Source organism: Mytilus trossulus, chromosome 4, assembly GCF_036588685.1.
Source record: "Mytilus trossulus isolate FHL-02 chromosome 4, PNRI_Mtr1.1.1.hap1, whole genome shotgun sequence".
In the NCBI taxonomy this organism is placed as follows: Eukaryota; Metazoa; Mollusca; class Bivalvia; order Mytilida; family Mytilidae; genus Mytilus; species Mytilus trossulus.
Genome location: NC_086376.1, coordinates 91259348 through 91286676, shown reverse-complemented (window position 1 = coordinate 91286676; position 27329 = coordinate 91259348). Strand labels below are relative to the sequence as shown.

The window sequence follows — 27329 nt, the reverse complement described above, 5'->3', positions numbered from 1 at the left end:
AGGAATTTCCAATTAATAAGTTATGTATTAAGTAACAGAACACGCTGCTTTTAGAATTCAGTTTTTCAATAAGGGTTGAGCAGTAAAAATACTAATATTTGCTAAATTAGTGTCTTAGCTAAAATCTTGCCACCCATAATAATCCTTATAATATTTAAGGAGCTCAAGTCGAATTGGTGTGTTGTCAAACCATATTTGACTATTGTCAAACCATATTTGACTATTGGTTTATACATTGATGAGAAAAAAAACTAAAGCATCTGAGGCATAATGACCTTTTGGAATTTATAACTGGTTGTTTCAAAGATTTTACTCCCCCCCTAAGAATTTCGAGGGATAAACTATAAAATTGCATACAAATTCATTCATTATTGTATCAGTTTAGCTAGAGGCTTAATCGTGTGTTATTTTCCTTTTATTTCTAGATAACACTTGATTGCACTGACCCAAAGGAGAGATACAGTATAAACAACAGATAATCAAATACAAGAACAATATTACAACAAATTATAAATGAACTACTAATATATCTACAATCCAAACATCAGAATTAGATTGACAAAAAACAAATGACAGTATATCATTGTGAGTACCAGTTCTGAGATTTTGTATAAAATCTGTTAAGTGAACACATACAATTTCACTTCCTGTTTTTACATGCAGCAACATTAGCATCTGGTATGACTATAAACCCAAAAGATTGCTGGGGAAATGTGAATGTTCCATTAACTATTTCAGGAATGTCTGTCACTTGTGACATGGTTAAATCAGGACTCACTTTTAATGTTTTCCCATTCAAGGCAACAGTCCTGAAAATAGAACAAAGATACAATTTATGATTAGGTTTATATATTTTACTTTTCTTATTGACTTATTGAAAAAATATCCACATCATAAAATTTACAAAGGTTTACAAACTGGTCATGTCAAAAAATAAACCCAAGACTGTCTGCAAATAGTTACTTCAAAAATATATTTCAAAATTTTCTTTTCTTAATCATATAAAAGCTTCTGTCAAAAAATGTGCAAATCTCTACAAAATTTTTACAAATTATAAAAAAATAAATCCTTTTATCAGTGGAATGGAAATTGGCAATAAACTTTTTTTACTCTGGATACTCATTCAAAGATCACTATTTTTGCTTCCACAAAATAAATGTCACAATGTAAACGGAGAGGTCCATAGCCCCCTGTGTTGCACTTATTTCAACTGTCTAAGGGTAATGTATATTTTTTTTTTTACTTCTAATAAATAATCTTGTACAAGAAAGAAAGACATGAGATTGTTTATAATGTTGCTTCTATCTTTTTTCATAGAAAGGCACATCTCTGATAATAAACAGCTGCACCAAGAGTACTTGTACATGCTATGCTATTATATTTTGTTTAAAGAATAAAATGGATTTTTCAAAGCAAATAAAATGTCTCTATAGAAATCCATGCCTGAGGATACTGTTTTGAAACATGAACAGTTTATTATATTCACCAATACCAACAATTATATAAAGTTTGCCCTAGATCATTCCAAATAAACTCAAGTTATAGAAAAATACGTGAAAAATCTACTAAAATTCTAAGCTTGATTTTACTTCTATTAGTTGCTCTTTCTTGACACATGAATGTCAAATCAGCAAGTAGGTTACCTGTCATACAATTATACAATTTGGAGACAAAGTCTAGTCTATTACCAATTAATGTAACATTGTGAGAAGTGATGACCAAAAGGATACCCTAATAAGAATGTCATTCACTGAAAAAAACATATTAAAATTAATATATAAGATTTCTAACTTCATCTTTCCCTGGCTATCACACAAAGTTAACACTTCCCACTGCTGTTACAAATAAATCAATATTCATTTTCTTCAATAACAAACACCAAACTTCATATATTAAGTAATTTGACATAAAATATATCAAATTACTAATTTTACATAATATTAACTAAATATGTTATTGAAAGGGGTAGTAGCTATGAAACACATAAACAATTTAGATTATGATTTTTTCTGTTCAATCATTAATGATAATAGTGAAATAATAATTGGTTATTAGCAGCCAGTATGGTTCAACTTTGATGATGTATCATTTACTTGCAAGTGAATAATTCAACCTCATTGAATCCATATGCATGTGAACTTCAATTCAACCCCTTAGCTATAGATGGATTATGCATGATTGAGGCTATTTAAAGAAAAGAATGTCAAAATTTAAAGTGAAACAAAGGTAAATCATTTGATTGACTGATTTGATCTATAAAAACATCATACTTATAGTGCGGTGACTGAATGTAGATTTTTTTGAATTTAATCTCCCCACCAAACACACACCTATATAATATATCATTGGAAAGAGGAAATCGTTTACTATAATAATATGCCTGTCGTCAGGACTTGGTATGGTCACATTTTTTTTAAATTGAGATCAAAGGTCATATGTGAATATCTGTGAAAATTTGGGAGGGTTTCAATTTTGACATTTTTTTCTATTTCTAAACTCTACATAAATACAGACGATACTGTTTTGGCTTTATTAATGTTTGTTATTATACATAAACCTTAATCATTAAGATTTATTTTATCAAAAAAATCCTAAAACGACGTTTTATAAACAAAACTTCAAAAATTAAGTTTTCAACCTATAAAATGTTTAGAGCACCTTAACCTTTTGAAAAATTTCAATTTCAGGTAAAAATCAAGTGTCATGCAGGACAATACTTTAAAATTATTTTTTAAACTATCATATTGGGTAAGGTATCAAATCAAAGCAATAGAACAATACAGTCAAATATGACCTCAAATTGAATTGGGGATATTTCAGGTTTTATTATAGACTATTCGTTGCTTGGTTTTTTTTTCTCACTATTATTACTGCTTCCATATAGTTTTATCTGTTGTTGCGTATTTTACTCTGGTTAATATCTATTACATTATAAGTTTTGTACCTATATCCCCCCTCTTTTTTTCCCTTGCAACGTACCACAAACTTCAAAAGCATTCCATATGAAAAAAAGAAGATGTGATATGATTGCAAATGAGGCAACCCTCCAAATGAGACATAAATTACCAATACATCTAGTACGGGCTTCAACAATGAGTAAAATTTATACTGCATAGTCTTCAATTCACGAAATGAATATTGTAAAACAAACGAAAAATCTCTCGACCTGATTGATGTACAAAATGAATAGGAAACAAAAAAATATAGTATATAGAAACATACGACAAACACTACATTACCGTCTCGTGACTTGAAACAGACACAAACAGAATGTGTCGGGGTTTGACTTTTTTAAGGGCACGCCAACACTCCCCAAACACGGGGGCTGGGACCGTGTGTTTTAGTTCAACAAGCTCTGTACCTAATCAACCGTTATTTCCATCATCTTCATTTTCACCAACCGTCACAAGACATGTTTTTAATATTTATATACATTTAAGTACATACAAGGTATTGTAGGAAGTCCGAAGACATTTGTTCCCAAAGAAATACCAGCTTCAAACCATCCCTTTCAATTCATCCAACTTTGAAGACAGAGATCTAAAATGGGGTTAAGATGACATCCATATGCTTGTCTGCAAAGATGATGGGGAAACATTATGCATGAGACATACACACTATCTTGATTTCGCTCAATTTCATGGTTGGCAACACATTAGATGTAGCGTCGCACTCTACTTTAAGAAGCATAAAATCCATTGGCATTCAATTTTTCAACAAGGTGTTTCGAACCAAAATCATGGTACATTTGTGAAGCCAATCCTAAATGAAAAGGAGTAAAAAAAAAATGGTCACACAAACGGTTGACCCAACAATTGCTTAAGCAATTACGCAATTTCTGTGATGCCATTTCCTGAAGATTAGCCTTGGCTATGCAGTTTCATCGAGTTACCATAAAATGAATTGCAATAACGACGAAGGCATTGACTGAATTGAAGAAGAAAGAGACAATTCATCCGAAGTTGGGTATACTTCTGTAGAGTTTGTAGAGCTGTCTTTTCTATTGTATACTTGCAGTGGAATGACATATCTGTACGTTATTTGTGTCTATTACATTTGACATACAAAATTTTGAGTTCAGTTTTCAATCGACTAACAGCTGATATGGCATCTCAAATAGTTATTTTGCTACAAAATATTGTTATATTTGCCTTGAACTTGTTGAAGTTGTTTGACAACTGAATTTCTATAGAAATCAATGAGTTAAGACTGCATTTTAAGTAGAATATTTTAAATTAAAATCAGCTGGAAGAAAAGATCTACTACTAAGTAGTATATTTATCTAGTAACGGTGTCATGAGGAATGACCGTTACATCGTTGTCAATTGCCAAAATAAAATTAGTAAAAACAGTATTGTGATCTGAGATATCTGCTTTTTTTTCGTTTTTAGCAAATAATTTGTAATGCAACCAAAATGACAGAGTGCTCAAGAAGTTTAAAAGATGGACGGGAAACTATTTCAACTTTAACTTTATCTGACACGGTTAAAACATTCTTAATACGCTCATTTGATTCAAACTTGAGTAGTTTTTTATCTTTCGAAAATGTTTTGTTGCAACAAAATATACAAGCGCTCCAGTTGAACGACTGCATTCTAGAACGCGTACACATACCCGAAACTGAGGGACAACAGTCCGATAATTGTATGTCGTCATTAAATATCAGATTAGAAGCTTCCTCGCTCTAAAAGGGGGGACACATATGTTTACTTGTGTAACCTTTGAAGCATGAACAATGATACACAGCCTGCACGGAGTTCTGTAAATTAACAGCTTTCGCATGAAACAGTTTGATGTTCACCTCATCTAATCTTTTATTCAATACAGATACAAAAATCGACTTTCCTATACTGGGAAATTGACTCAAAATTTCAGTCTATTTTTTCTTTTCTTTGCAAATTAAGCACTGCATAAAATTTAACAACTTTTGTCTTTTCTTTGGACTTAATGGAGCAAGTTGAAACATACTTGACATATCACGGAATATTTACTGAAACTATCCGTCAATTATTTTGATTTTACAATTAGACTTTTCTGACAAAGTATATTTAATGTTTTATAACAAAAAAAAACAGAGAATATAAACACATACAAACAAAGAATGTAGCATATATCAGTGCAAATATGTGTATATACTAGCGAAGAGGTAGTAATATCATATATCAGTTGAGAGCAAATTATTGACTAATAAACAAAATGTGACGGAAGGCAAGTGATTAAGTTCCGTGTTGAAATTGAAGTTTTTTATTCCATTCTTTTTCCATTGATTTCTTAAGTTTTTTCTTATATTTTGGTTCCGAAATTTTTATCACTGATTAGTTTTATGAAATACTATATGCTAAAAATATAATGGAATAATTTTTATTGCTACTATGAAGAAGAAACTAAAGTTTGTGTCTGAATTTGCAATTAAAAATACCTCAATTTTTAACAGTCTTAACTTCGCAAATTTTATAGAGTATAAGAAAATGAAATACTAAATAGAATATTTCGATATATGAAAATAGCTTCAGGAAAAACTAATTCAGTTAAATGTAAGTGAACATACACAATTTTTCATTTTGAAAAAGGGGGGTTGAAACTCTCCAATATACTACTAGTCATTAAAACGACTTTTCAGAAAAATGTGACCGTACGAAATTCTGACGACAGGGCAAAAACTTAAGAAGACATATTTGTCTATAAGTTAAGACCATTTTTAGCCGTGTGTTATTTGGGGAGATTAAACTCGCGATCTAGACGACTTTTTACCCTTCTGTCACCGCACTATTATGGTACCAGTCATGTATTACAACTCCAGTTTCCAGTGGATGTCAAAACATGGAGGGAAACAAAATAGTCCATTTTTTTCTGAATTTTTTTGCTGGACTCAATTTTTTCTGTTTGATTATAGGTTTATGCTGAATTGAAACATATATATAGATTTAAAAAAAAACTTTCAAGTTTTATGGGATATCAATCCAGGAAAGTGGAAGGATATCATGTTTACTGGAAGTGGTGCAGCCTAGTAAAAACAGAAAACAAAAAGTAGAAAAAAAATGTTTTGACTTCAGGGTTACGTAATTTTTATTCTTCGTGGCATGACCCCCTTTTTTTCAATTAAATCACAATTTCACATTAGTACATACATGATATGAACATGAATTTTTTTTTCTATGTAGCATTTTTATTTTTATATTTTCAAAGATCAGTTGTTTTGCATGTATGCCTATGGAGCAGTCAATTACAAGACTAAATGGAATTTTACATCATTGTTGAAAATATTATTGAAAATTCCGTTTACCCCTGATTACACCAAATTTATTTCTTATGAACAATTCCTTTACTCATTTCTAAACCAAGATTTAAAATTAAAAAATACAAATTCCAGTGTAACATTATTTCAACGAGGTTGCTTGGTATTGTCAAATATCTTTTTTCTTTATTTTGGGGAAATTCAGAATAAAAACTTGTTCTTCAGAATTTATTGGGAAATTTAAAAATTTTTTTTTTTTTAGAAAACATGTCTTACAAAGGAGTAAGTTCGGTAAGTGCCATATTTGGCCCCAATTATAAAGTTCATAGGTACAAGACAATGATTGTTTTTTTTTCATTTTTTTGGCAAAACTTTATCCCAGGGTGAAAAAGGGTGGGGGGAGGGGTATTATTTACACCCAGGTTATTAACCAATCAGATTGCAGTATAGTTAATGAGATGTTGTCCAAGACTAACTTAATACACACAAATCAATGCTGCATATTATGGAACCCATGCTCTCTAAATTGTTTATTTTAGATTTTTGATAATTTGGATAAGTGTTTTACACTTTGAAGGTGCCTGTACCAAGTCAGGAATGTGACAGTTCTTGTCCATTCGTTTTTTGATGCGTTTTGTTTTTTGATTTTGCCATGTGATTATGGACTTTCCAAATTGATTTTCCTCTGAGTTCAGTATTTTTGTGATTTTACTTTTTACATTGTTATAAATCTAATATGAGAATTTGAGTCAGATCGATGAACACAAATTTGACAGCTAGTGCCCCTTAAACAGATCATAAATAACAAATGTTAAATGGACTGCATTTATTAGTTTTTAGGCTTGATATCAATAAAAAGTGCTGCTTTATTTCCCTAAATTCTCTTTTATTCATCAGTGTACATTTGATTCTGTATGATATTGATATTACCTTTAAGATTAGGGACGACATCAAAAGATCGATGTAGGATAAAAAACTTAAATCAAATAGTTTGGGGGTGGTGGGGTTAAAATTCTGCAAGTTTTGTATATCTAAAATCGATTTATACATATATCCCTATTGGTAAATCAATTTTTCCCAAATTAAGTTAAGAGGGGGGTGTGGGGGTCAGTGAAAAAACTATGTGAATTAATTTTTTATCCTACATTGAACTTTTGATTTGTTTGATGTGTTTGAGCTTTTGATTTTGCCATTTGATTAGAGATTGTCCATTTTGAATTTTCCTCAAAGTTTAGAATTTCTATGATTTTACTTTTTTGTTACATTTTGTACTTACTGTGATTTCAATCCCTCTATGCCAACAGGTTCTATCATATACAGGTAAAGTTTTATATTCTATGATCTTCTATCTCAAAAGGTGTTAATTATTGATTGGATTTCAAACTTTGTTCATAGATTATATTTTGGGTGAATTTTTAAAACATTAACGCCTGCTAATTATCGATCATTATCCAATGTGTAATTTCGTAATTCAGCTTGGGTGATCTACATTTATGTTAAATATTACAGGGCATTTATATATGGTTGAAGAATTTTATACATCAATCTTTCCTTTTTAATATTTTTCTAAAAGAAAATTAACTTCTGATTATTATATTTTCTCACTTTCAACACTCGTGTCCAGCAAATAACCCGTGCATGACCCCATTACCTGTTAACTGCTTTGCATAAACGAAACTATCGGTGTTAAAGTAACAGTGTAACATCACTGTGTAATTGGTAAATACTACATATCAAAGGCAGTTCATTGCACAATTATTGTTTACAATGATTATAAACTGTGTAGTATTGTTAAACAGTTTATTTTAAACAAAGCGTAACAATTTAATTTGTACATCCGGGTCATAGAAACAAATCTATTTTTAGAACAATTTTATTTTTGTATCTCGGGTAAAGGAAAAGTCGGTACATAAATAAACTAAAACAAAATGTGTTTATAAACTTTATTGAAAGAATACACAATGAAATAAAATGTATGACAGTAGACAAATAACTTTTATTAGAATAAATAAGCATTCATTATGTTGTAAGTGGACTATGGACGTACATCTTTCTTCTTTGCTGATCTGCACTATCGATGTTATTTGACTCCGTAGTTTGTCATTTCGGATATAAGCATACTCCGCTTTATTGCATAATTTCGTCTGACAAATAGGCTATGCAAATAACCGGAATGTACTGTACTTACTGTGATTTCAATCCCTCTATGCCAACAGGTTCTATCATATACAGGTAAAGTTTTATATCAGGTTTAAACTGTGGGAATACAACTGTTGCAGGTTCTGTTCTCAAATTCATTCCATATAATGTTATGCTACCAGGCTTGTAATTAGTTCTACAAAATAGAAATTACATAGTAGTATAACATCAGAAATATGAATACTCATAAACAATATATGTTCAGATGACATGAATCGTTCCAAAAAACAAACTTTTTGTCATTTTTTTAACATTTTGAAAGGTCGACAAAAAGCAACAGAGCTGGACCAATGGTAAACTAGTTCTGTAACTCATCGTAGTTGACTTAAATACTACTAATCAGCTCAACTTGAGAAGGTGCTTACAAAAAAGTCTGTATAACTGGTCGTTGCTGAATGACATAAAAGGGTAACCCTATATGGTCCCAACCTGTAGTCTGCAGGGCCATAGTAAAATTTCAACTCAGTATATGGTGTTGGTTTTTATTATTGTTTAGGTTGTACATTACAGTGACCTAAAATGGATTACATCCATTTTATTTGAACTCTGGTGGATAGCTTTCTAATTGGCAATCATACCACATTTCTCCTTTTTCTAAAACTTCAACTATTTTGACACTGTTTCCTTGAAAAAGTTTGGAAAATTCAAAGTGACTTTTGTAGCATTAGGGTTGATAATCAAAGTCTTTATAAAAGGATTTAAAACAAAAATCAGAAGAAGAGTTCTGTTATAAAAAGTTATTTTTGTGAATACTGACCTTTTGGTGTTAGTACAGTGGGCATACATTCTAACGTTTCCAGACTGGTCATCCGTGGTGACATTCAGTACAGATTCTCCAACTAATATTTTAAACAGGAAAGATGACCATAAGTCCTGAAAAATTAATTCTCTTTTTAAAAAAAATAAATAGACAATAAAAATATAAATATTTGATTGACACAAAGACAGTAACAATAATTGCCAAGTGCCCATATTTCAGTACACTATTGCAATAAATAAAGCATTTGGCAATAAAACGATATAATTAGAGGGTGAAGATTTCATTTCTATAATCTACCATCAAGGCATTTACGTCTATAATAATTGCTATTAATGTAACATTTCATATCTCTATCTTCTCCTGCTACCAATTTTAAGTTTTGACCTTGCCCACCAACCAGTTGTCCCTACATTTGATGTTTATAATTTGTTTAGTGTATCATTTTTAAACTGGTCAAATATGATTTCTTGGGCCAACATGAAAATAAGAAAATGTGGTTTCATTCTCAATAAGATGACTCTCTCAACCAAAGACCAAAAATATAGCAACTCATCATCAATTTACAGCAATCAACAATGATTAATTTAAACTGCATAGCAAGCCATAAAAGGCATGACAAATGTTGAAATAGAGAAATTAGTGGCCTAGCTATTTACAAAATATTTATATACAAACCAATAATATACAAACCAATAAACAAAAAACAAATATGATATGCAGCAACAAACAACCACTGAATAACAAGCTTAGGACAGGAAGAAGAAATGTACAGAAACAAGCTTTGCATGGTTTTACACTAGTAATTTTGGGGCCCTTTATAGCTTGTTGTTCGGTATGAGCCAAGGCTCCGTGTTGAAGGCCGTACTTTAACCTATAATGGTTTACTTTTTAAATTTTTATTTGGATGGAGAGTTGTCTCATTGGCACTCACACCACATCTTTCTATATCTAATTAGGTAGCACTCCACAGTTAGAAAATAAAATTAAAAATGAGCCCTAAAATGTTTTATCATCTCCTATTCCTGGATTTCTAATACATTAACCTAACTGTTTGTGTTGTACATGTGCATATGTATGTAATCAGTATCTTCCATAGATTCAATTTTCCAAAGTAAAATGGGTGAAAATTAATTCCTTTTATGTGTATCCATGGCAACATTCAGCATTTATTTACCATAAAATATTGCAAAAAGGGGGGTGAACATGTCATATATCCCCCCAAAATTTGGATCAAACTAGAATTTCAATGCCTTTGAGTGATACCTTTTTAGAAACTGTTTTCTTAAATCTTCCTAATGGTCAAATAAAAAATGGGTGTCTTTCGCCTCATTTTTTCGTAAAATCCAATCACAAAGTTCGTGCGATAAAAAGTTGGGAAAAAACATTACAATAATTGCCGGACCAATGTATGGTATGGACATGCAAATACGGACTGTGGAGTGCTACCTTAGGACATGAAGAAGAAACGTACAGAAACAAGCTTAGGACATGAAGAAGAAACGTACAGAAACAAGCTTAGGACATGAAGAAGAAACATACAGTAACAAGCTTAGGACATGAAGAAGAAACATACAGAAACAAGCTTAGGACATGAAGAAGAAACGTACAGAAACAAGCTTAGGACATGAAGAAGAAAACGTACAGAAACAACCTTAGGACATGAAGAAGAAACGTACAGAAACAAGCTTAGGACATGAAGAAGAAACATACAGTAACAAGCTTAGGACATGAAGAAGAAACATACAGAAACAAGCTTAGGACATGAAGAAGAAACATACAGTAACAAGCTTAGGACATGGAAGAAGAAATGTACAGAAACAAGCTTAGGACATGAAGAAGAAACGTACAGAAACAAGCTTAGGACATGAAGAAGAAACGTACAGAAACAAGCTTAGGACATGAAGAAGAAATGTACAGAAACAAGCTTAGGACATGCAGAAGAAATGTACAGAAACAAGCTTAGGACATGCAGAAGAAACGTACAGAAACAAGCTTAGGACATGAAGAAGAAACGTACAGAAACAAGCTTAGGACATGAAGAAGAAATGTACAGAAACAAGCTTAGGACATGAAGAAGAAACGTACAGAAACAAGCTTTTTCAAAAGTTTTTGTATTTTTATCGTCAGTGTTTCTGATCATCTTAAAACAGAGGGTGTTATCAGCATTTTATTTTAATCATGAAATTAGGGAGAAAAAAATTTTCTAACTAAAATTTCTCAATGCAAATTAACCTCTCTCTGATTTTACCATGGATCATTTATAAATTTATGATTACATAGGTTACAAAGTTAAAGTCTGCATTCAACATAGCAGATATGTGCACAATACATCATTCACCATGTATAAATCAGAGATAGACCTTTATTGAATATCTAGCAGTGATATTAGAAAACTTGATGGCAGGGTAGCAAACTATGATATACGTAATTGTTATTGAACATTTTAAATAAATATCAAAATTGTTAATTTAAATATATTTCTTTTTAAAAAAATGTGCAAATTAAGCTCAGTATAGATCACCAAGGTTATTTTTTTTTAGAAATGTGGCAGGTTTTTTTAATTGTTCAAGGTATTTAAGGAATACCAATATAAATTAAACAAGAATTGATTTGTGTTAATGAAGACATGAACCATAGTTTAAATAAATATGTTTTCATAAATAACGTTATTGTTATTACTGATACATAGATGAACAAGAATGTGTCCATAGTACAGGGATGCCTCACTCACACTATCATTTTCTATGTTCAGTTGAGATGTGAAATTTGGAACAAATTCTCTTGTTTGGCATTAAAATTAGAAAGATCATATGATAGGTAACCTGTGTACTAAGTTTCAACTTGTTTGGACTTCAACTTCATCATAAACTACCTTGACCAAAAACTTTTACCTGAAGCAGGACAGAAGGACAGACAGATGCACGTATGAACAAACACACTGACCAGAAAACATAATGCCCCTCTTCTATCATAGGCATAAAAACCAAAATTATGTATGTTAAAATTCCTTTACATATTTCAATATCAAAATAAGGAGATTAAGTACATTTATGAGTCATCAAATAACCAAGACGATTAAACACCAGTATTAACCTGTTTCAAGATGATATAAACCTGTTTGAAGACGTTAAGTATGAACTCTTCTCCAGTACAAAATACTTCTGAAAGTGTTGATGATAATTATTAACACCTTTTGACAGCAGCTGATGTTATTTAAAAATAAAAAGTTTTATAAGTGTTGATGAACAAAATAATGAAAAATAAATCAAATTGTGGTTTTGTCTCAATAATCCTGTTTTTTTTTTATTTCATAAATTGGAATCACAGTTTACCTACTAAACATCACACCAACATCAAACTGAAACAACATAGCTATTTCAAATAACATCAGTGACAACTTATCAAAATTAGAAAAGCACTTTTTGAGCTGTCTATAAGGTATTGCACAGAAACCACTTCTTTGAGTTGACACCTTCTGTCCCCCCCCCCCCCCCCCCCCATCCACCATCTATTAGCAAATTTGTTAAAGTTTCATTAGAAAGCCACATAAATGGTTAAACATCTTTATATAAACTACAGATCTGGTTTGACTACTTACAATTTCTCTGATCTAAAGTTTCTGCAAATTGTAAGAGGATATGACCCATAATGAAGGCTTTATCCCTTCTATCAGAATTCAAATGAAATATTTTCTTACAATACATGTAAAAATCTAAAGAGGCAACCACCTGTTTAATCCTTAAAGATATGTCACTATAATACATTGATATGAGCTACTGTAAATTCAGAAATTATTGTGTGAATTTATTATTGAGATTTTGTCAATTTAGACTAAAATAGTGATTTTTATCTTTGCGAAAGTGAGACAATTCCTGTTTAGTTCATATATAAAAAAAAAATGCAAGGTTAAATTATTGTGATTATATAACCCCTTTCTCATTTTTCGCTATAATTTCTGAATTTACAGAATTGTGCTAGAAGCAAAAAATAATAATCTGTGACATAAATACTGCACAGTGAAGGGGTATAAAAATAAAAAGATTTTAGGACATCTAGCAATCTGTTAAAAGCATCAACAACTAGCAGACTTCCAAACTTTACTGTAATTCTTAGTAGGAGGAGACTAGCAGTGAAGGATTATCATACTGATATACTCACAGGATTAGGGTGCAGTGAAGGATTATCATACTGATATACTTACGGGATTAGGGTGCAGTGAAGGATTATCATACTGATATACTTACGGGATTAGGGTGCAGTGAAGGATTATCATACTGATATACTCACAGGATTAGGGTGCAGTGAAGGATTATCATACTGATATACTTACGGGATTAGGGTGCAGTGAAGGATTATCATACTGATATACTTACAGGATTAGGGTGCAGTGAAAGATTATAATACTGATATACTCACAGGATTAGGGTGCAGTGAAGGATTATCATACTGATATACTCACAGGATTAGGGTGCAGTGAAGGATGATCATACTGATATACTCACAGGATTAGGGTGCAGTGAAGGATGATCATACTGATATACTCACAGGATTAGGGTGCAGTGAAGGATTATCATACTGATATACTTACGGGATTAGGGTGCAGTGAAGGATTATCATACTGATATACTTACGGGATTAGGGTGCAGTGAAGGATTATCATACTGATATACTTACAGGATTAGGGTGCAGTGAAAGATTATAATACTGATATACTCACAGGATTAGGGTGCAGTGAAGGATTATCATACTGATATACTTACAGGATTAGGGTGCAGTGAAGGATTATCATACTGATATACTTACAGGATTAGGGTGCAGTGAAGGATTATCATACTGATATACTTACAGGATTAGGATCAAGTGTCTTTGGATCAATCAATCCATAATTATTTCCATAAAAATCTTGTCGTATAACAACTTCTATTCCTAAGGAAGCTGACACACCTAATTTATCCAACCACCTGCAAGAAAAGATTCAATAAACCTGATTCAGTAATGTTATTTTATGCATTTATTATTGATATTTTTTAAGAAAGGACAAACAAGAATGTGTCCACAGTACAGGGATGCCACACACTATCATTTTCTATGTTTACTGGACCGTGAAATTGGAATAAATTCTCTAATTTGGCATTAAAATTAGAATGATCTTATGAAAGGGAACATGTAAACTAAGTTTCAAGTTGATTGGACTTCAACTTCATCAAAAACTACCTTAACCAAAAACTTTAACCTTTAGTGTAACAGATGGACGGACGAACGAACGGACGAACGAACGGACCCACAGACCAGAAAACATAATGCCCCTCTACTATCGTAGGTGGGGCATAAAAATAGAGGTTAATTATTTTGAATCAGATATCAGATTATTGCAATATATACTAACCTAATTGCACTATTCACATTGGTAAAAATATTCGATACTATTTTAATTCACATTTAATCATCATACATATCTATTGTTTTCATTTGAATTTTTCCACTTATGAAATAAAGATCTATAAAAACATACTGTTCTGTGCATTCATTTATATTCTTGGGTACCAATTTTTGAAGATTGATTAACACTTGTATTTTTGTGGAAATCGACTTTTATGGGGTTGCCAAAATCTGCATACAAGCCTATAGAAAATTTCTTATTCTTCAAAATATTTTAGGTCATGGTTCATCTGTAACTACAGAAAGTCCATGAAAATTGGAATCTCACAAATTATGATCAATCCTTAATATTTGATTTGCTTTCTTCATAGGACAAAGTTCTGATGCTGACTTTTTTCTCACTGACATGTACTTGCATTAATTCATCTGTCATTTTAAACAGCAAGCCATTATCAAAAGACATTTTTTTTTTCCGTCTTTCAAAACAGCAGCTCTTTTTGCCTAAAACATGAGCCTATTGTACCAAAGCAGTATCTAAATTATTTATCATTTTAACAGTTAATTCTTGTCCCAAGGCTGAGCTCATTTTTCCTAATCAGAACTTACATAAAACCAGCCACATATCTGTCACTCAAACCAGAAGCTCCTCCTCCCCAGGCTGAACTTGTTTCTCCTAACCAGACTTTGCCATACTTTGGATATGGTGCTAATCCTTGAGCCAACTTTATCTGATGTTTTAGACTGTCTAAGAGTTTAGGATCCATGAACTTAGCAATAGTCATGTCTGGACCATGTCCATAGTAACTGTAGTGAAGAGAAATACAATATGAGGTGATGAAATTTATTATACATGTCTGTAACTACTTATTTATGCATAAAAAGAAGTGAGGCCTTCAGTACCCTTACAAAGATCTCAATTTTAAGGCAATTTCAAGATTTTATCTACTAGCACTTGTTTAAGCAAAAATCTTTGCTAGTCCATATATCTATAATGCTGCATGCATACCGGTATATATCTAATAACTAAGATGTCAGTTAATATTAACAAAATATTGACTACAATAAAATAATTATCCCATCATGAAATGCTAATTTCTGGCTGTGATGCCTTCCTGTGTTACAGGAAGTGGAAACAGGAAGCGGAACTTGAAAAATTTAAATAGCCTTATCAAGATGCCATAATCATTTGGACCAACTGTAAGCATGGCAGAAATATATCGGCAGGCACTATATATATGGATGTGTTTAACGACCTTGACTGGCCTTTCAGCCCTTGCATGGTCGGCTCGGTGCCCGAAGGCGTTTGGTGAGCTTTAAATGATTTGATGCCATGGGTCAGGAACAAGTAGTGGAGGTCGCAATATGTAGGCTGCCATCTTGGTTTTGGTGAGTAGATTTTTCTTTGTTTACTATTTTGATGTTTTTCTTCACTAACGACTGCTTTCAGGGCCAGTTTGGTCAGCTTGGCAGCCCGCTAGACTCGATGATGGAGTACTGGTAGATGATCTCGGACGTAGTTCAAAAGATGACAGGAAGTGTTATCAGGACCAAAGCCGTGAGGCAGTGAAATGAAGGTTGTATCATCCTACAGCCCTCAGACGTTAATCGGCATGACACTCCCCATACAATGGTTTTGGAATGCATGTTAACGCGGGTACGCCAACTACTACGTCTCTCTGTACGGCATGGATTGGTTTCTGTCATCTTAAGTAGTGAGTTGTTGAACATCTAACTGTAAACCCTCATCGAAGATAGCGGGTAAAGGAGAGCTGGCCCAGCACGTCCGTTCAGCTGTAATGACTGAGACGTGACTGTATGATGGATTGATCTCATAAATGAATGGGCAGGCACTACAATTCATTAGCACTTATTTATAACCAAAGGAGTGCTATAGAAAAGAAGACTGTCTAATTAGTATACAATCATTAATTTGTGACTATCTCGATTCTGCCACATTAAATGGACCAGATAAACTTATAAGAATATGCCAATTATGAACTATGACTTGTCCTGTATATACAGTATCTTTTAAATTTGAGTAAAGGCAAAGACATATTAAATTTTATGAAATGGTTAAATAATTTCTATACCATATATAATATATATCTTATCACTTTATGTCCCAATGATATTTATATATATATATATTACATAATATACTAGTTATTTGTAACCAAACTGTATTATATGTAATCTTGCATGTTTTTACTTTCTAAAAGTTTATTAGATATTATCTCTGTTGTAGCTTGGACCAATATTAATAGATCTGTTAAAATGAATCCTCTGCTATTACTAGAGTTAGAACTAATTTTCGCAACTTAACCCCATTTATGGAGTCATTGTTTTTCTTTTTCAGATGTGTTATCAGTATCTACTAATATAGGCATGCACCCACACATACATATACATGTATAAGTTCATATATCAATATACTTGATCCCATCTTAGTTGTATATGTAATTCTCCTATGTGAGTGTTAATTGTTAAGTGTAAAACTCACACTTTAATTTACTTATTTATGGAAAATTGTTTTTGAATTTCAAAAGATAGCAAGAACAGTAATTTTCTGTAAGAATTTTTCCTCAGTGCAAATGTATGACATGTTTGTTCTATATATAAAATGTACATTATATATTGGTAAGATAGTGGATCCTTTTAGGTAGATTTATTGTATACTGCCATCTTAGATTGTACAATAGCAGTACAAAATTGGTCTAGTTATTTGCCCAAATCTGCAAGTTTGGAGACAGATTTGCAGTTAAATAATGGTTAGACATTTTATTTATATAAAGAAAATTTGGTGATTTTATTGTATTATTTAAATTATTAAAAACAAATATCATTTTTAGTTTGTTTTAAAAATCATTTTTTTCAAATGAGCCATTTTTGGGGATAATAACTCTTTTAACCAAAAAATTATACTTGACTAACAGGGAAATTTTTTATTTTTACCTTTAGCTAAAAAACAAGTTCAGTGACACGAATTTTCTTTTTATTTTCATAAAACATAATAAAACCTATCTTTTCACATTTTATTTCAAATTTCTATCTCATAGATTTTTTTATGCACACAAGGTGTTTTTTCATGAACAATCTGTCCAAATGCAGGCAATTTTTAATGGCTCATAGCTTGAAAATAGCACGGTCAGCATGGTGACCCATACTTTTAATTATATTTTTGAAAAAAACCAATCCACATCTTCCTATATCTAAGCCCTTTTTAACTGATATTTTTAGTGTTTTTTTCTTATAGTGTACTGTATCCCCATTGTCCCAAGTTATATAGAGGGAGGGTTCAACACCAGCAAACATGTTTATCTCTATCTGTATGTGTCTGTCCCAAGTAGGAACCATATAGTTCATCAGTGGTTGTCATTGGTTCATCAGTGGTTGTCATTGGTTCATGTCTGTAATCTTTGTTTTTTCATAAATCGTTTTGCTACAAATACGGCCATTGATAGTTTTCCTATGGTTACCTCTAATTGTTTATATAACATTAATTTGAAGCAGCTGTCTCATTGGCAACCATACCACATCTCCTGATTTTTGTCTTCTTTGTTCACTCATATGTTGTAAATAGATGAACAGTAATTTTTTTTATAACATCAGGTAATTTTTTGTGGAATTAGAAAGTCACATGCAATTAAACAAAATGTTTTACCTTTTATCCTTTCAAGTGCCGTATATTAAAGTTTCAACATTTATAATTCAAAGGTTATAATTTGATAAATAAAACAAAAATGTGTCCCCAGTACACTGATGCCTCGCACTATCATTTTCTATGTTCAGTGGACTGTGAAAATGGGGAAAAATCTCTAATTTGGCCTCAACATTAGAAAGATCATATCATAGGGAACACGTTGGACATACGGTGACCTATTGTTGTTAATGTCTGTGTCATTTTGGTCTTTTGTGGATAGTTGTCTCATTGGCAATCATACCACATCTTCTATTTTATATATGTGTACTAAATTTCAAGTTGATTGGACTTCAACTTCATCAAAAACTACCTCAACCAAAAATTTAACCTGCAGCGGGACAGACAGACAAATATACAGATGAACGGACAGATGAACGGACTAATGAACAAACTAACAGACGGACCCACAGACCAGAAAATATAATGCCCATAAATGGGGTATAAAAAGAAACTCAATGAAAAAAGTGTGATTTTCTCATTCAAGATGTCATGAGTGAAAAGTAATTGGAATGTAAACTCACTGATGGAATGTAGTGTGAGAAACAATGTCTGGTCCACCTGCATCAAGGAAACTGTAATCAAAATATTAAAACATTTATATATCATTGTTTTATTTAGAAATAAACTATTTGCTTTTAGAGTATTTTAGACAACTCTTCATTGCTTCTTATTTGTAATTCAATAGACCACTTTCGAGTTCATCCTTCACCGGAAAAAACTCGTCAATTATACGCGCCTTTATCATCGTCATTTGTGCGTTAAGGGGCGTCATCACTTCCTTCCAATGTTGAGCGAGTGGTTGGAAAACTATAATTCTATATTGTACGAATTATTCGGCAAATTGAATTCTCAAAATTGACAATCAACACTGCTTTCATTAGGGAAATGTCAGTAAGTACCTACAGAGCAACCATTAAATTTAGTTTATCCTGCACAAAGACGATCACTAAGACGCTTGATGAACGTAAATAGTGCAGGGATACAGGCGAGCCCCTCTATCTGGTAAATGACGTCATAAAGGCGTGTATAATTGACGAGTTTTTGCCGGTGACGGATGAACTCAAAAGTGGTCTATTCATATATGTTACTTATACATAGCTCAAATGTGGAAACATAATATAACAGTAGGGGGATGCAGTAACTTCAGGTCAAACACAAAAAAATATATACATGTATAACAAGTAAAACCGTGAGCTTAGACTGCTCACTAATGATACCCCCTGCTGAAATATTTTGGTTAACAGGAAGTTGTTGAGTGATGAATCTGAAAAAAACATCACACAGTATAGCTGACTTATATAAACCCTGAAACCAAATTTCCAAAATCCTTGTATTGCAGTTTTTTTTTCATTTTTTAACTTGGCTATGATGTGTAAAATGATACAAGTGTTCAGTGAACAGGAAGTTGTCGAGTGATGTATCTGAAAACTAATTACACAGTATATATCTGACTTAAATAAACCATGAAACCAAATTTCAGATATCCTTGTATTGTAGTTCCTGAGAAAAATGTGAAAAATTTTAAACTTGGCTATCATGTGTAAAATGATACAAGTGTTTTCGGTAAACAGGAAGTTAACTGTTGAGTCATGAATATGAAAATGCATCACACCGTTTAGCTGACTTATACAAACTCGAAATCAAATTTCAGAAATCCTTGTCAAGTAGTTCCTGTGAAAATGCGAAGAAAATATTCACAGGACAGCGGTATATGATGGACAGACAGAGTTATAAAAGTATTATTCTTATATCATTTGCATATCTATAAATACTTGAATTGGATTGGTCAATTAGAATTTTTCTCTTGGTTTACACTCCGATAAACCATATTTCCGAAACTACTTTCATAATCTATTCATGCGGGATACACATTCTTGCAGGGATATTGGGATTTTCAGCAAGTTGAGATTATAAAACAATTGCATAACAGTTGTTTCTATTTTAATGTATATATAACAAAAAAAAGAAATATAATAAATGCAATAAAGCTTCGAAAATGTATAAAAATAAAATTTAAATAAAATTCTGGGAAACTTCACGTATGATTTGGCGAATTTACGTCATAGTAGCCATCAAAGTAAAAATGTAAATTACTAATCGCGTATGTTTGGCTGAAGAATTATAAAGATTAAACACATTTTTTTCTAGAGGTTATTGATGTGTAAACCAGGGCGATTAACTCACAAACTGAATAAAAGTCCGAAAATCCTATAATATCCCCACTTTTTAAAGCAGGGTATAACAATAGGGGGATTGCGTAATTAACAGGGCATATAAACATATGCAGAATCTACAATATCTTTTCACCACCAAAGGAAGGGACATAACTCTATTGTAGACTTAATGAAATATTTTTCCTGTTATTCGCCCTTCCCATATGCATGTCTATGACTTTTTTAGTCAACTTATAGTAAATACATTTGTTTAGTACCTACTCTGTTAGATACATATATGTGTATATATTAGACATCATGGTAACACTTGGTCCTATAACAATACTGTTTCTCCACTGTGGATACTTATCCAGAATACTGTGGAGCATCCTATAGTCAGTTGCATGCTGAGAACCATTTATATTATAACCAAGATTTCTCCAAACATCAGGCTCTGAAATAAATACATAATTAATAAATTAAGTGACTTACTTTTTAAGATATGTAAATGAAGGTCGACTTCCTGTTGTACTTGGTCCAATCACAGTACTGTTTTTCCATTGTGAATATTGATTAAGAATATTGTGAAGTAGTCTATAATCATTAGCATGCTGGGTAGCACTGATTCTATACCCAATATTAGTCCATGCATCAGGTTCTACAAAATACATATGTTAACATTCATGATAGATGTTGTTAATCTTCAAAAACTTGATACTTTGGATTTGTGATACTGGTACCTCTTTTTTCAATAACCAAATGTTCAAATGGTGAACAAAATAAGCTTGAATAATATTCAATAGTAACCTTACAACCAGGTCAAAGCATTCACTTGTGGACTCTATAATTAGCCAGTATGTTTATACAGTCATGATATTACTTTGATTTTAAACCAGAATGATTTGTTTAGAATAGGTAAATTTCAGCTAGTTTAGAAATCTTTTTTTAATTTTTATTTTGCTCTAATGGAATTTGTGATTTCAAGTACAAGGTTTGGAACACAAAAGCATAACTATGTTCAGTAGTTGCTTTAATAACAGTTTATACATTGCCGCTAGCAAAACATTCCAGAAGTTAATGGTTGTTTTTTTGTCTTTATATTATTTAGTATTATTATGAGAGAGTACCATTGCCAAGTTCCCATCCAGCAATTTTATATCCTTTCTGTGTTGTGTAGTCCATCAATAGTTTAGCATTATCTGGTAGCCAAATCCCATTCTGCCTTAAAAGACCATTCAAATCAAATATAAGATCCCATCCTACCAGCTCTACGAAATGGTTAAGTTCATCCCACTGCTTACCTAAATACAAATACAAATTAGCATGAATTTTATTTGATCATTTTGTACTTTGATGGCTGGTTTTTTCATTAGTTTGTGGAAATTCTTGACCAGTTGAACCGTTTGGTTGGATGAAACAAATTGCAATTTAGTCAGAATTTTGATTGAGCTAAAATTGGTGGAGAGAAACACTTACAAGCAAGTCACTGTACCATCAAATAACATAGTTAAAAACCATGCAAACTGTTAAAATTTATAAGGCTTCTGTGGAACCCAGTGTCTCACCTAGTTTTCCTGTTAATCGCAGGAGCAACAAAAATGAAATATACTAACTTTGGTCTTGATTGCAAGAAGCTTCTGTCAAGTTTAATAAAAATCTAATAAAAGTTGTAAAAACTTGACTGCAAACTGTATGTTATGTTAACTGGAAGAAAAACTAAGTCCAATTACATGTATAAGTAATGAAACACGGAAAAACAGGAACAAAATTTTAACAAATATTTATGGACATCACCAATGAAGACGGAATGTCGTATCGCTATGTCTTGCTTTTTCGACAAAAGTCAAAGGCTCAATAATAAATAAACAAAATGGTGTTTTACAATTTATACAAGTCATTTGAACACCTATAGTTTCATTGCATACCTTCAAATCAATAGTATGTTCATTCTTTATAACATCACAGTAATGGCATGGAGGTTTTGGTTTTCACTGCTTTTCAAGATTGTAAATAATTCAGTCTTCTTACTTTTCTGATTTTGGGCACCACTGATTAATCTTATGCATACCTTTCATAGCTGACTATGAAACTATGTTCATTGTTGAAGGCCAAACAGTGACCTATTTCTGTGTCATTTGGTCTATTGTAGAGAGTTGTCTCATTAGCAATCATACTGTATCTTCTTTTTAATAACCTTGTATCTCTAATGAGTTTTCTCATAGGAATTTTGTATGACCGTCAAAAATTGTCAATCAATTGTGCATCCCTTTATTCATGCACAAGTTGCTAAATAAGCTATTTTGTGAATTCAATATTATCATTTTAACTATTTTCAATGGTATAGTATCATCAACATTCTAGTAATCATTATTTTAGACAACACTTCATTAATTACCTGACATAGTAAAATTTTTCAATTTCTGAATTTCCAATGCATCTTCAAATTGTATATTTTTCCTTGTATATGGCTTGAATTTTAGATATTCATTGTCTGATCTTTGATTGTTTTTCTCTCTCTGTACCCTAGGGTTGAATTGTAAAAAGTCAGCTGATGATCCACCAACACGGAGATAACATGGTGCTAGTCCTTCAGCTAGACGCTGTATCTTTGGAGAACTTAAAAAAAAAATTATAACTAAATGATGTAAAAATTAACAAAACAATGAAGTAATTCTAATACAAATGTCTGTATATAGCTGTACATGTATCTAAAAAGTTTACCAAAGGATTTTTTATTTATTGTATCATGTATGTATTCAATGATAAGATACTTAAAGTTTGCCAGATTTGTGCTATACTTATGGTAATGTTTACATAAGTTTAATGTTGTTGAGTTTACAATAATTGGTTTTCAATTTCTCTCTTTTTTGTGTTATAATTAGGTTTTTTATACATTAATGAATGTTGTCCAAATGACCACTTTCGAGTTTGTCCTTCACCGGAAAAAGGAGTCAATTACCAGATAGAGGGGATCGCCTGTATCCCTGCACTGTTAACGTTTATCAAGCAACTTAGTAATTGTCATTGTACAGAATAAACTAGTAATAATATAAAGTTTGTTCCGTAGGGCGTAGGTACCTCATGTACTAAGTAAAATGACAATTCCCTAATGACAGCAGTACTGATTGTCAATTATGAGAATTCAATTGGCCGAATAATTTGTGCAATATTAAAAGCATCATTGTTTTCCAACCACTTGCTCAACATTGGAATGTAAGTGACGATGCCCCTAAACGCACAAATGATGTTCACTAAAACCAAAGTTTTTGACGGAATGCATCAAACTCAAAAGTTGTCTATATATATGCCAACATGGCCAAGTGTTCAAAGTTTATCAATTTTCATGCATAAAATATAATAGTATAATGTACCGTAATATTAAAGTACCTAAAGTTTAATGTTGCCCAATTTGCCTGTATTTGTGCTGTATCTATGGTAACACTTAGGAATCTGTCTGGGATTGTCTGTATAACGCTGTCAGTATCAATTAACACTTCCGTTGTAAAAGCATTTGAGTAAGCAATATATAGTAAATACCATACCACACATACTGGAGAATCCATATCCTGTAATTTTCCTGAAACATACAATTTGACATTTTTTAGTGGTTTTACCCAGGAGGCCTACATTTTTGTATCTGATAACCATATGAAAGATCATAACATCAGCCACCAATCTCTTAAGAAATTCAATTCTATTTCACCTTCTTGACAACATTTGTACTGTTGTATAATTTGGGGAGAATATAAAAAATTAATGGAAAGCAAGAAATTTTAAACACAATAAAGGGCAGCAAAATTAGTTTTCAATAGACAGTAGTGATCCTTTACCCTTTCCCCCTTTACATTGTCATCTGTTACTAATTAGAACTTAATTAAGTGGATGACAGTTGAAAATAAAATTAACATGATCAAATACTACAAATACTTAATGCTATATAAATTTATGTGTGTGTAAGGCAGCACCAATGAACCTGAGTATTTTCCTTCAATGCTGCATGTATATAAATTTGCACCACAGATCAAGAGGGTATGAAAGCCCTCAACATTCAGTTGTCAAATTGTAATTGATAGGGGTACCGCTCTTTTCATATAAATTAAGATTTTAAAATGTATACCTTTTCATATATTGCGTAGGTGAAAATGTAACCTTAGCCAATATTGTTTGGGTTTCAATTGGTGTGTAATGGTCTGTTAATGCAAGAGTGGAATACCAAGTGTCAAAGAGAAAAATTGATTGATAAAAACAGCCGGGATAAAACAAGACAGATGACAGACCCAGAAGACATGGGAACTTTATTGACCTAATCATACATTGCTGATAGTTTTCCCCAACATATTCACATATTTCCAAGTTTGAAAGGGTCACCTATTCTAGTGGCACGTCCCTTACCTTGTATGTCATGTATGTATAGGAAGTGGTGATAAAAACAGCCGGGATAACCAAGACAGATGACAGACGCAGAAGTTATGGGAACTTGATTGACCACTATAATCAATTAATCATACATCACTGATAGTTTTCCCAGACATATTCACATATTTCCAAGCTTGAATAGGTGACCTATTCTAGCGGCACATTCCTTACCTTGTAAGTAGGAAGTGGACCCCCCCCCCCACCACCACCATCATGGCCTGCATAAACCTATGTGCCTATGTCTGAAGTGTTTTTAAACTGTTTATTTCTTTACATTATTGAACAACAAATATTTGCCAAGACGAACCAGACCAGAAATCTCCCACTTTTAAAATAAAAATCTGTGAAACTACAGCACATATCTATATATACTAGTTTTAAAATCTTTTACATACAATGAATTATTTCAACATGGGCTAAATCAGTTCTAATTTGTTATGCCATCTCTTTTTCTCTCAGTCTGCATCAGTCTCTTTTTAGGGGACAATAACATGAGGGGAGAGAAACGAAATTTACAGACTAAAAGTTAGTCCTGAATATTGACCTCATGTCTACACAGAAAGAATTACCGATAGCAGAATTCTGCTGCGAAATGCCTAAAGTTGAACTCCATGCACATATAAATGGATCAATAAGTGAAGCAACAATGAAGAAATTATTGAAAAAGAAAAATCGTGAGGGAGATAAACTGTCATTTCAGAAAGACCAAATTGCAACTTTGGAGGACTGTTTTCATATGTTCAAATTGATACACCAAGTGTCTGATAATACAGAAGCAGCTTATACAATAACTTATGATGTCATTCATGAATTTGCAGCAGAAAATGTTAAATATCTCGAACTAAGAAGTACACCAAGAGAGGTTATAGCAACAGGCATGACAAAGAAGGGGTATGTCGAGGCTGTGATTAAAGCTATACAAGACTGTAATGACCTCGACATAATTGTGAAGTTTATATTGGCTGTGGATAGGAGGAATGGTGTAGCTATAGCTAAAGAAACAGTGGAATTAGCCTCTAAATATAAAACTTTAAGTAATGGAATTGTTATCGGAGTGGATTTAAGTGGTGATCCTACCATAGGCGACGCAAGAGACTATATTCCAGTATTAGAGCAGGCTAAACAAGCAGGATTAAAACTAGCACTCCATTTAGCAGAGGTTCCAAACATTGAAGAGACACTGGACATGCTAAAATTACCACCAAATAGAATAGGTCATGGTACATGTTTACTACCAGAAGTTGGTGGATCAAATGAATTGGTGGACTATGTGTATACACATAAAATACCTCTAGAACTGTGTCTAACATCTAATGTTATTGGCCAAACTGTTCCCAACTTTGACAACCACCATTTTCTAAACTGGTACCAGAGGAATCATCCCTGTGTGATTTGTACAGATGATAAAGGTGTTTTTAACACTACTCTGTCAGAGGAATATCAGATAGCAGCTAAAACATTTGATCTTAGCATAGATGAAATTTGGAAACTTTCCTTTGAAAGCATTGAACATATTTTTGCTGATGAGGACATAAAGAAACAGTTGAGACAGAATTTTTTACAATTTAGACAATTATAACATGTATAACTTTACCTTCTAAGTCATGTTAAAGTGTTTTAAATATGCTAAAATGTTGTAAACAGAATTATTTACTACCAGAAGCTGAGTATAATGTGTAGACAGATCAAAGTATATACATTACTCAAATAAATGAATAACACATCTTTTTTTAACTTTAGTTTCAATAGCAAAAAAAAAAAAGAATTCTTCATCTTCATATATAAAAAAGATGTGGTATGATTGCCAATGAGACAACTATCCACAAAAGACCAAAATGACACAAACATTAACAATTATAGGTCACCGTACGGCCTTCAACAATGAGCAAAGCCCATACCGCATATAGTCAGCTATAAAAGGCCCTGATAAGACAATGTAAAACAATTCAAGTGAGAAAACTAACGGCCTTATTTATGTGAAAAAAATAAATGAAAAACAAATATGTTACACATAAACAAACGACAACCACTGAATAACAGGCTCCTGACTTGGGACAGGCACATACATAAATAATGTGGCTGGGTTAAACATGTTAGCGGGATCCCAACCCTCCCCCATGTCTTGCACATAAAAAAGTAGGTCTGATATTGATACTACATGTACATTAATTTTGTATATCAACTGTCATCACAAGTAGTTCGAATTTGCAATGTTGAACTACACTTCTATCATGTCTATATTTGAAAGCTCCCCATATTTCTGATATTCTATAAAATAACAGGTGCAAAAAGTGTCTTCAAACTCTCTTCATCATCATACGATGTGTATTAAATAAACTCATTATAGAGACCAGGATTAAAGTTTGTATTTACACCAGATGCTCGTTTCCTCTTCAAAAGATTCATCAGTGATGCTCAAATCCAAAAGAGTTAAAAAAAGGTATTTTTTTGTCAATGGGACATACATGTACATTGTCTCCTTCTAAT

The 27329-nt window shown here is 32.1% G+C and overlaps 2 protein-coding genes across 3 annotated transcripts; one reads left to right on the top strand and one right to left on the bottom strand.

The window, feature by feature from the left end:
- Positions 1 to 479: 479 nt before the first annotated feature.
- Positions 480 to 25343, bottom strand: LOC134716286 (heparanase-like). Of its 2 annotated transcripts, none has more exons than XM_063579181.1 (11): positions 25238 to 25343; positions 23814 to 24003; positions 22822 to 23042; positions 21554 to 21727; positions 20919 to 21084; positions 18795 to 18845; positions 15180 to 15377; positions 14041 to 14155; positions 9192 to 9307; positions 8424 to 8570; positions 480 to 809 (listed from the first exon to the last, which is right to left on the bottom strand). In XM_063579181.1, exons 2-11 carry the CDS (start codon positions 23987 to 23989, stop codon positions 641 to 643), a joined length of 1533 nt encoding a protein of 510 aa, XP_063435251.1. In that variant the 5' UTR covers positions 23990 to 24003; positions 25238 to 25343; the 3' UTR covers positions 480 to 640. The 2 variants fall into 2 exon arrangements, with proteins under 2 accessions (XP_063435251.1, XP_063435250.1); XM_063579180.1 differs by lacking the exon at positions 20919 to 21084 and adding an exon at positions 20709 to 20880.
- Positions 25344 to 25389: 46 nt separating this feature from the next.
- Positions 25390 to 26570, top strand: LOC134716285 (adenosine deaminase-like protein). Its single transcript, XM_063579179.1, has one exon. It carries the CDS (start codon positions 25390 to 25392, stop codon positions 26419 to 26421), a length of 1032 nt encoding a protein of 343 aa, XP_063435249.1. The 3' UTR covers positions 26422 to 26570.
- The last annotated feature ends 759 nt before the right edge of the window (positions 26571 to 27329 follow it).

Bases quoted from the DNA above. Each gene is read 5' to 3' on its own strand.
- LOC134716286 (XM_063579180.1), bottom strand. From the start codon at position 23,989: ATGGATTCTCCAGTATGTGTGGTATGGTATTTACTATATATTGCTTAC. The intron at 21,728-22,821 runs GTAATTAATGAA...ATTTGTATTTAG, and splicing joins GAAAAATTTTACTATGTCAG to GTAAGCAGTGGGATGAACTT. The intron at 18,846-20,708 runs GTAGGTACTAAA...TTTTGATTACAG, and splicing joins ACATATATGTATCTAACAGA to TTTCCTTGATGCAGGTGGAC.
- LOC134716285 (XM_063579179.1), top strand. From the start codon at position 25,390: ATGTCTACACAGAAAGAATTACCGATAGCAGAATTCTGCTGCGAAATG.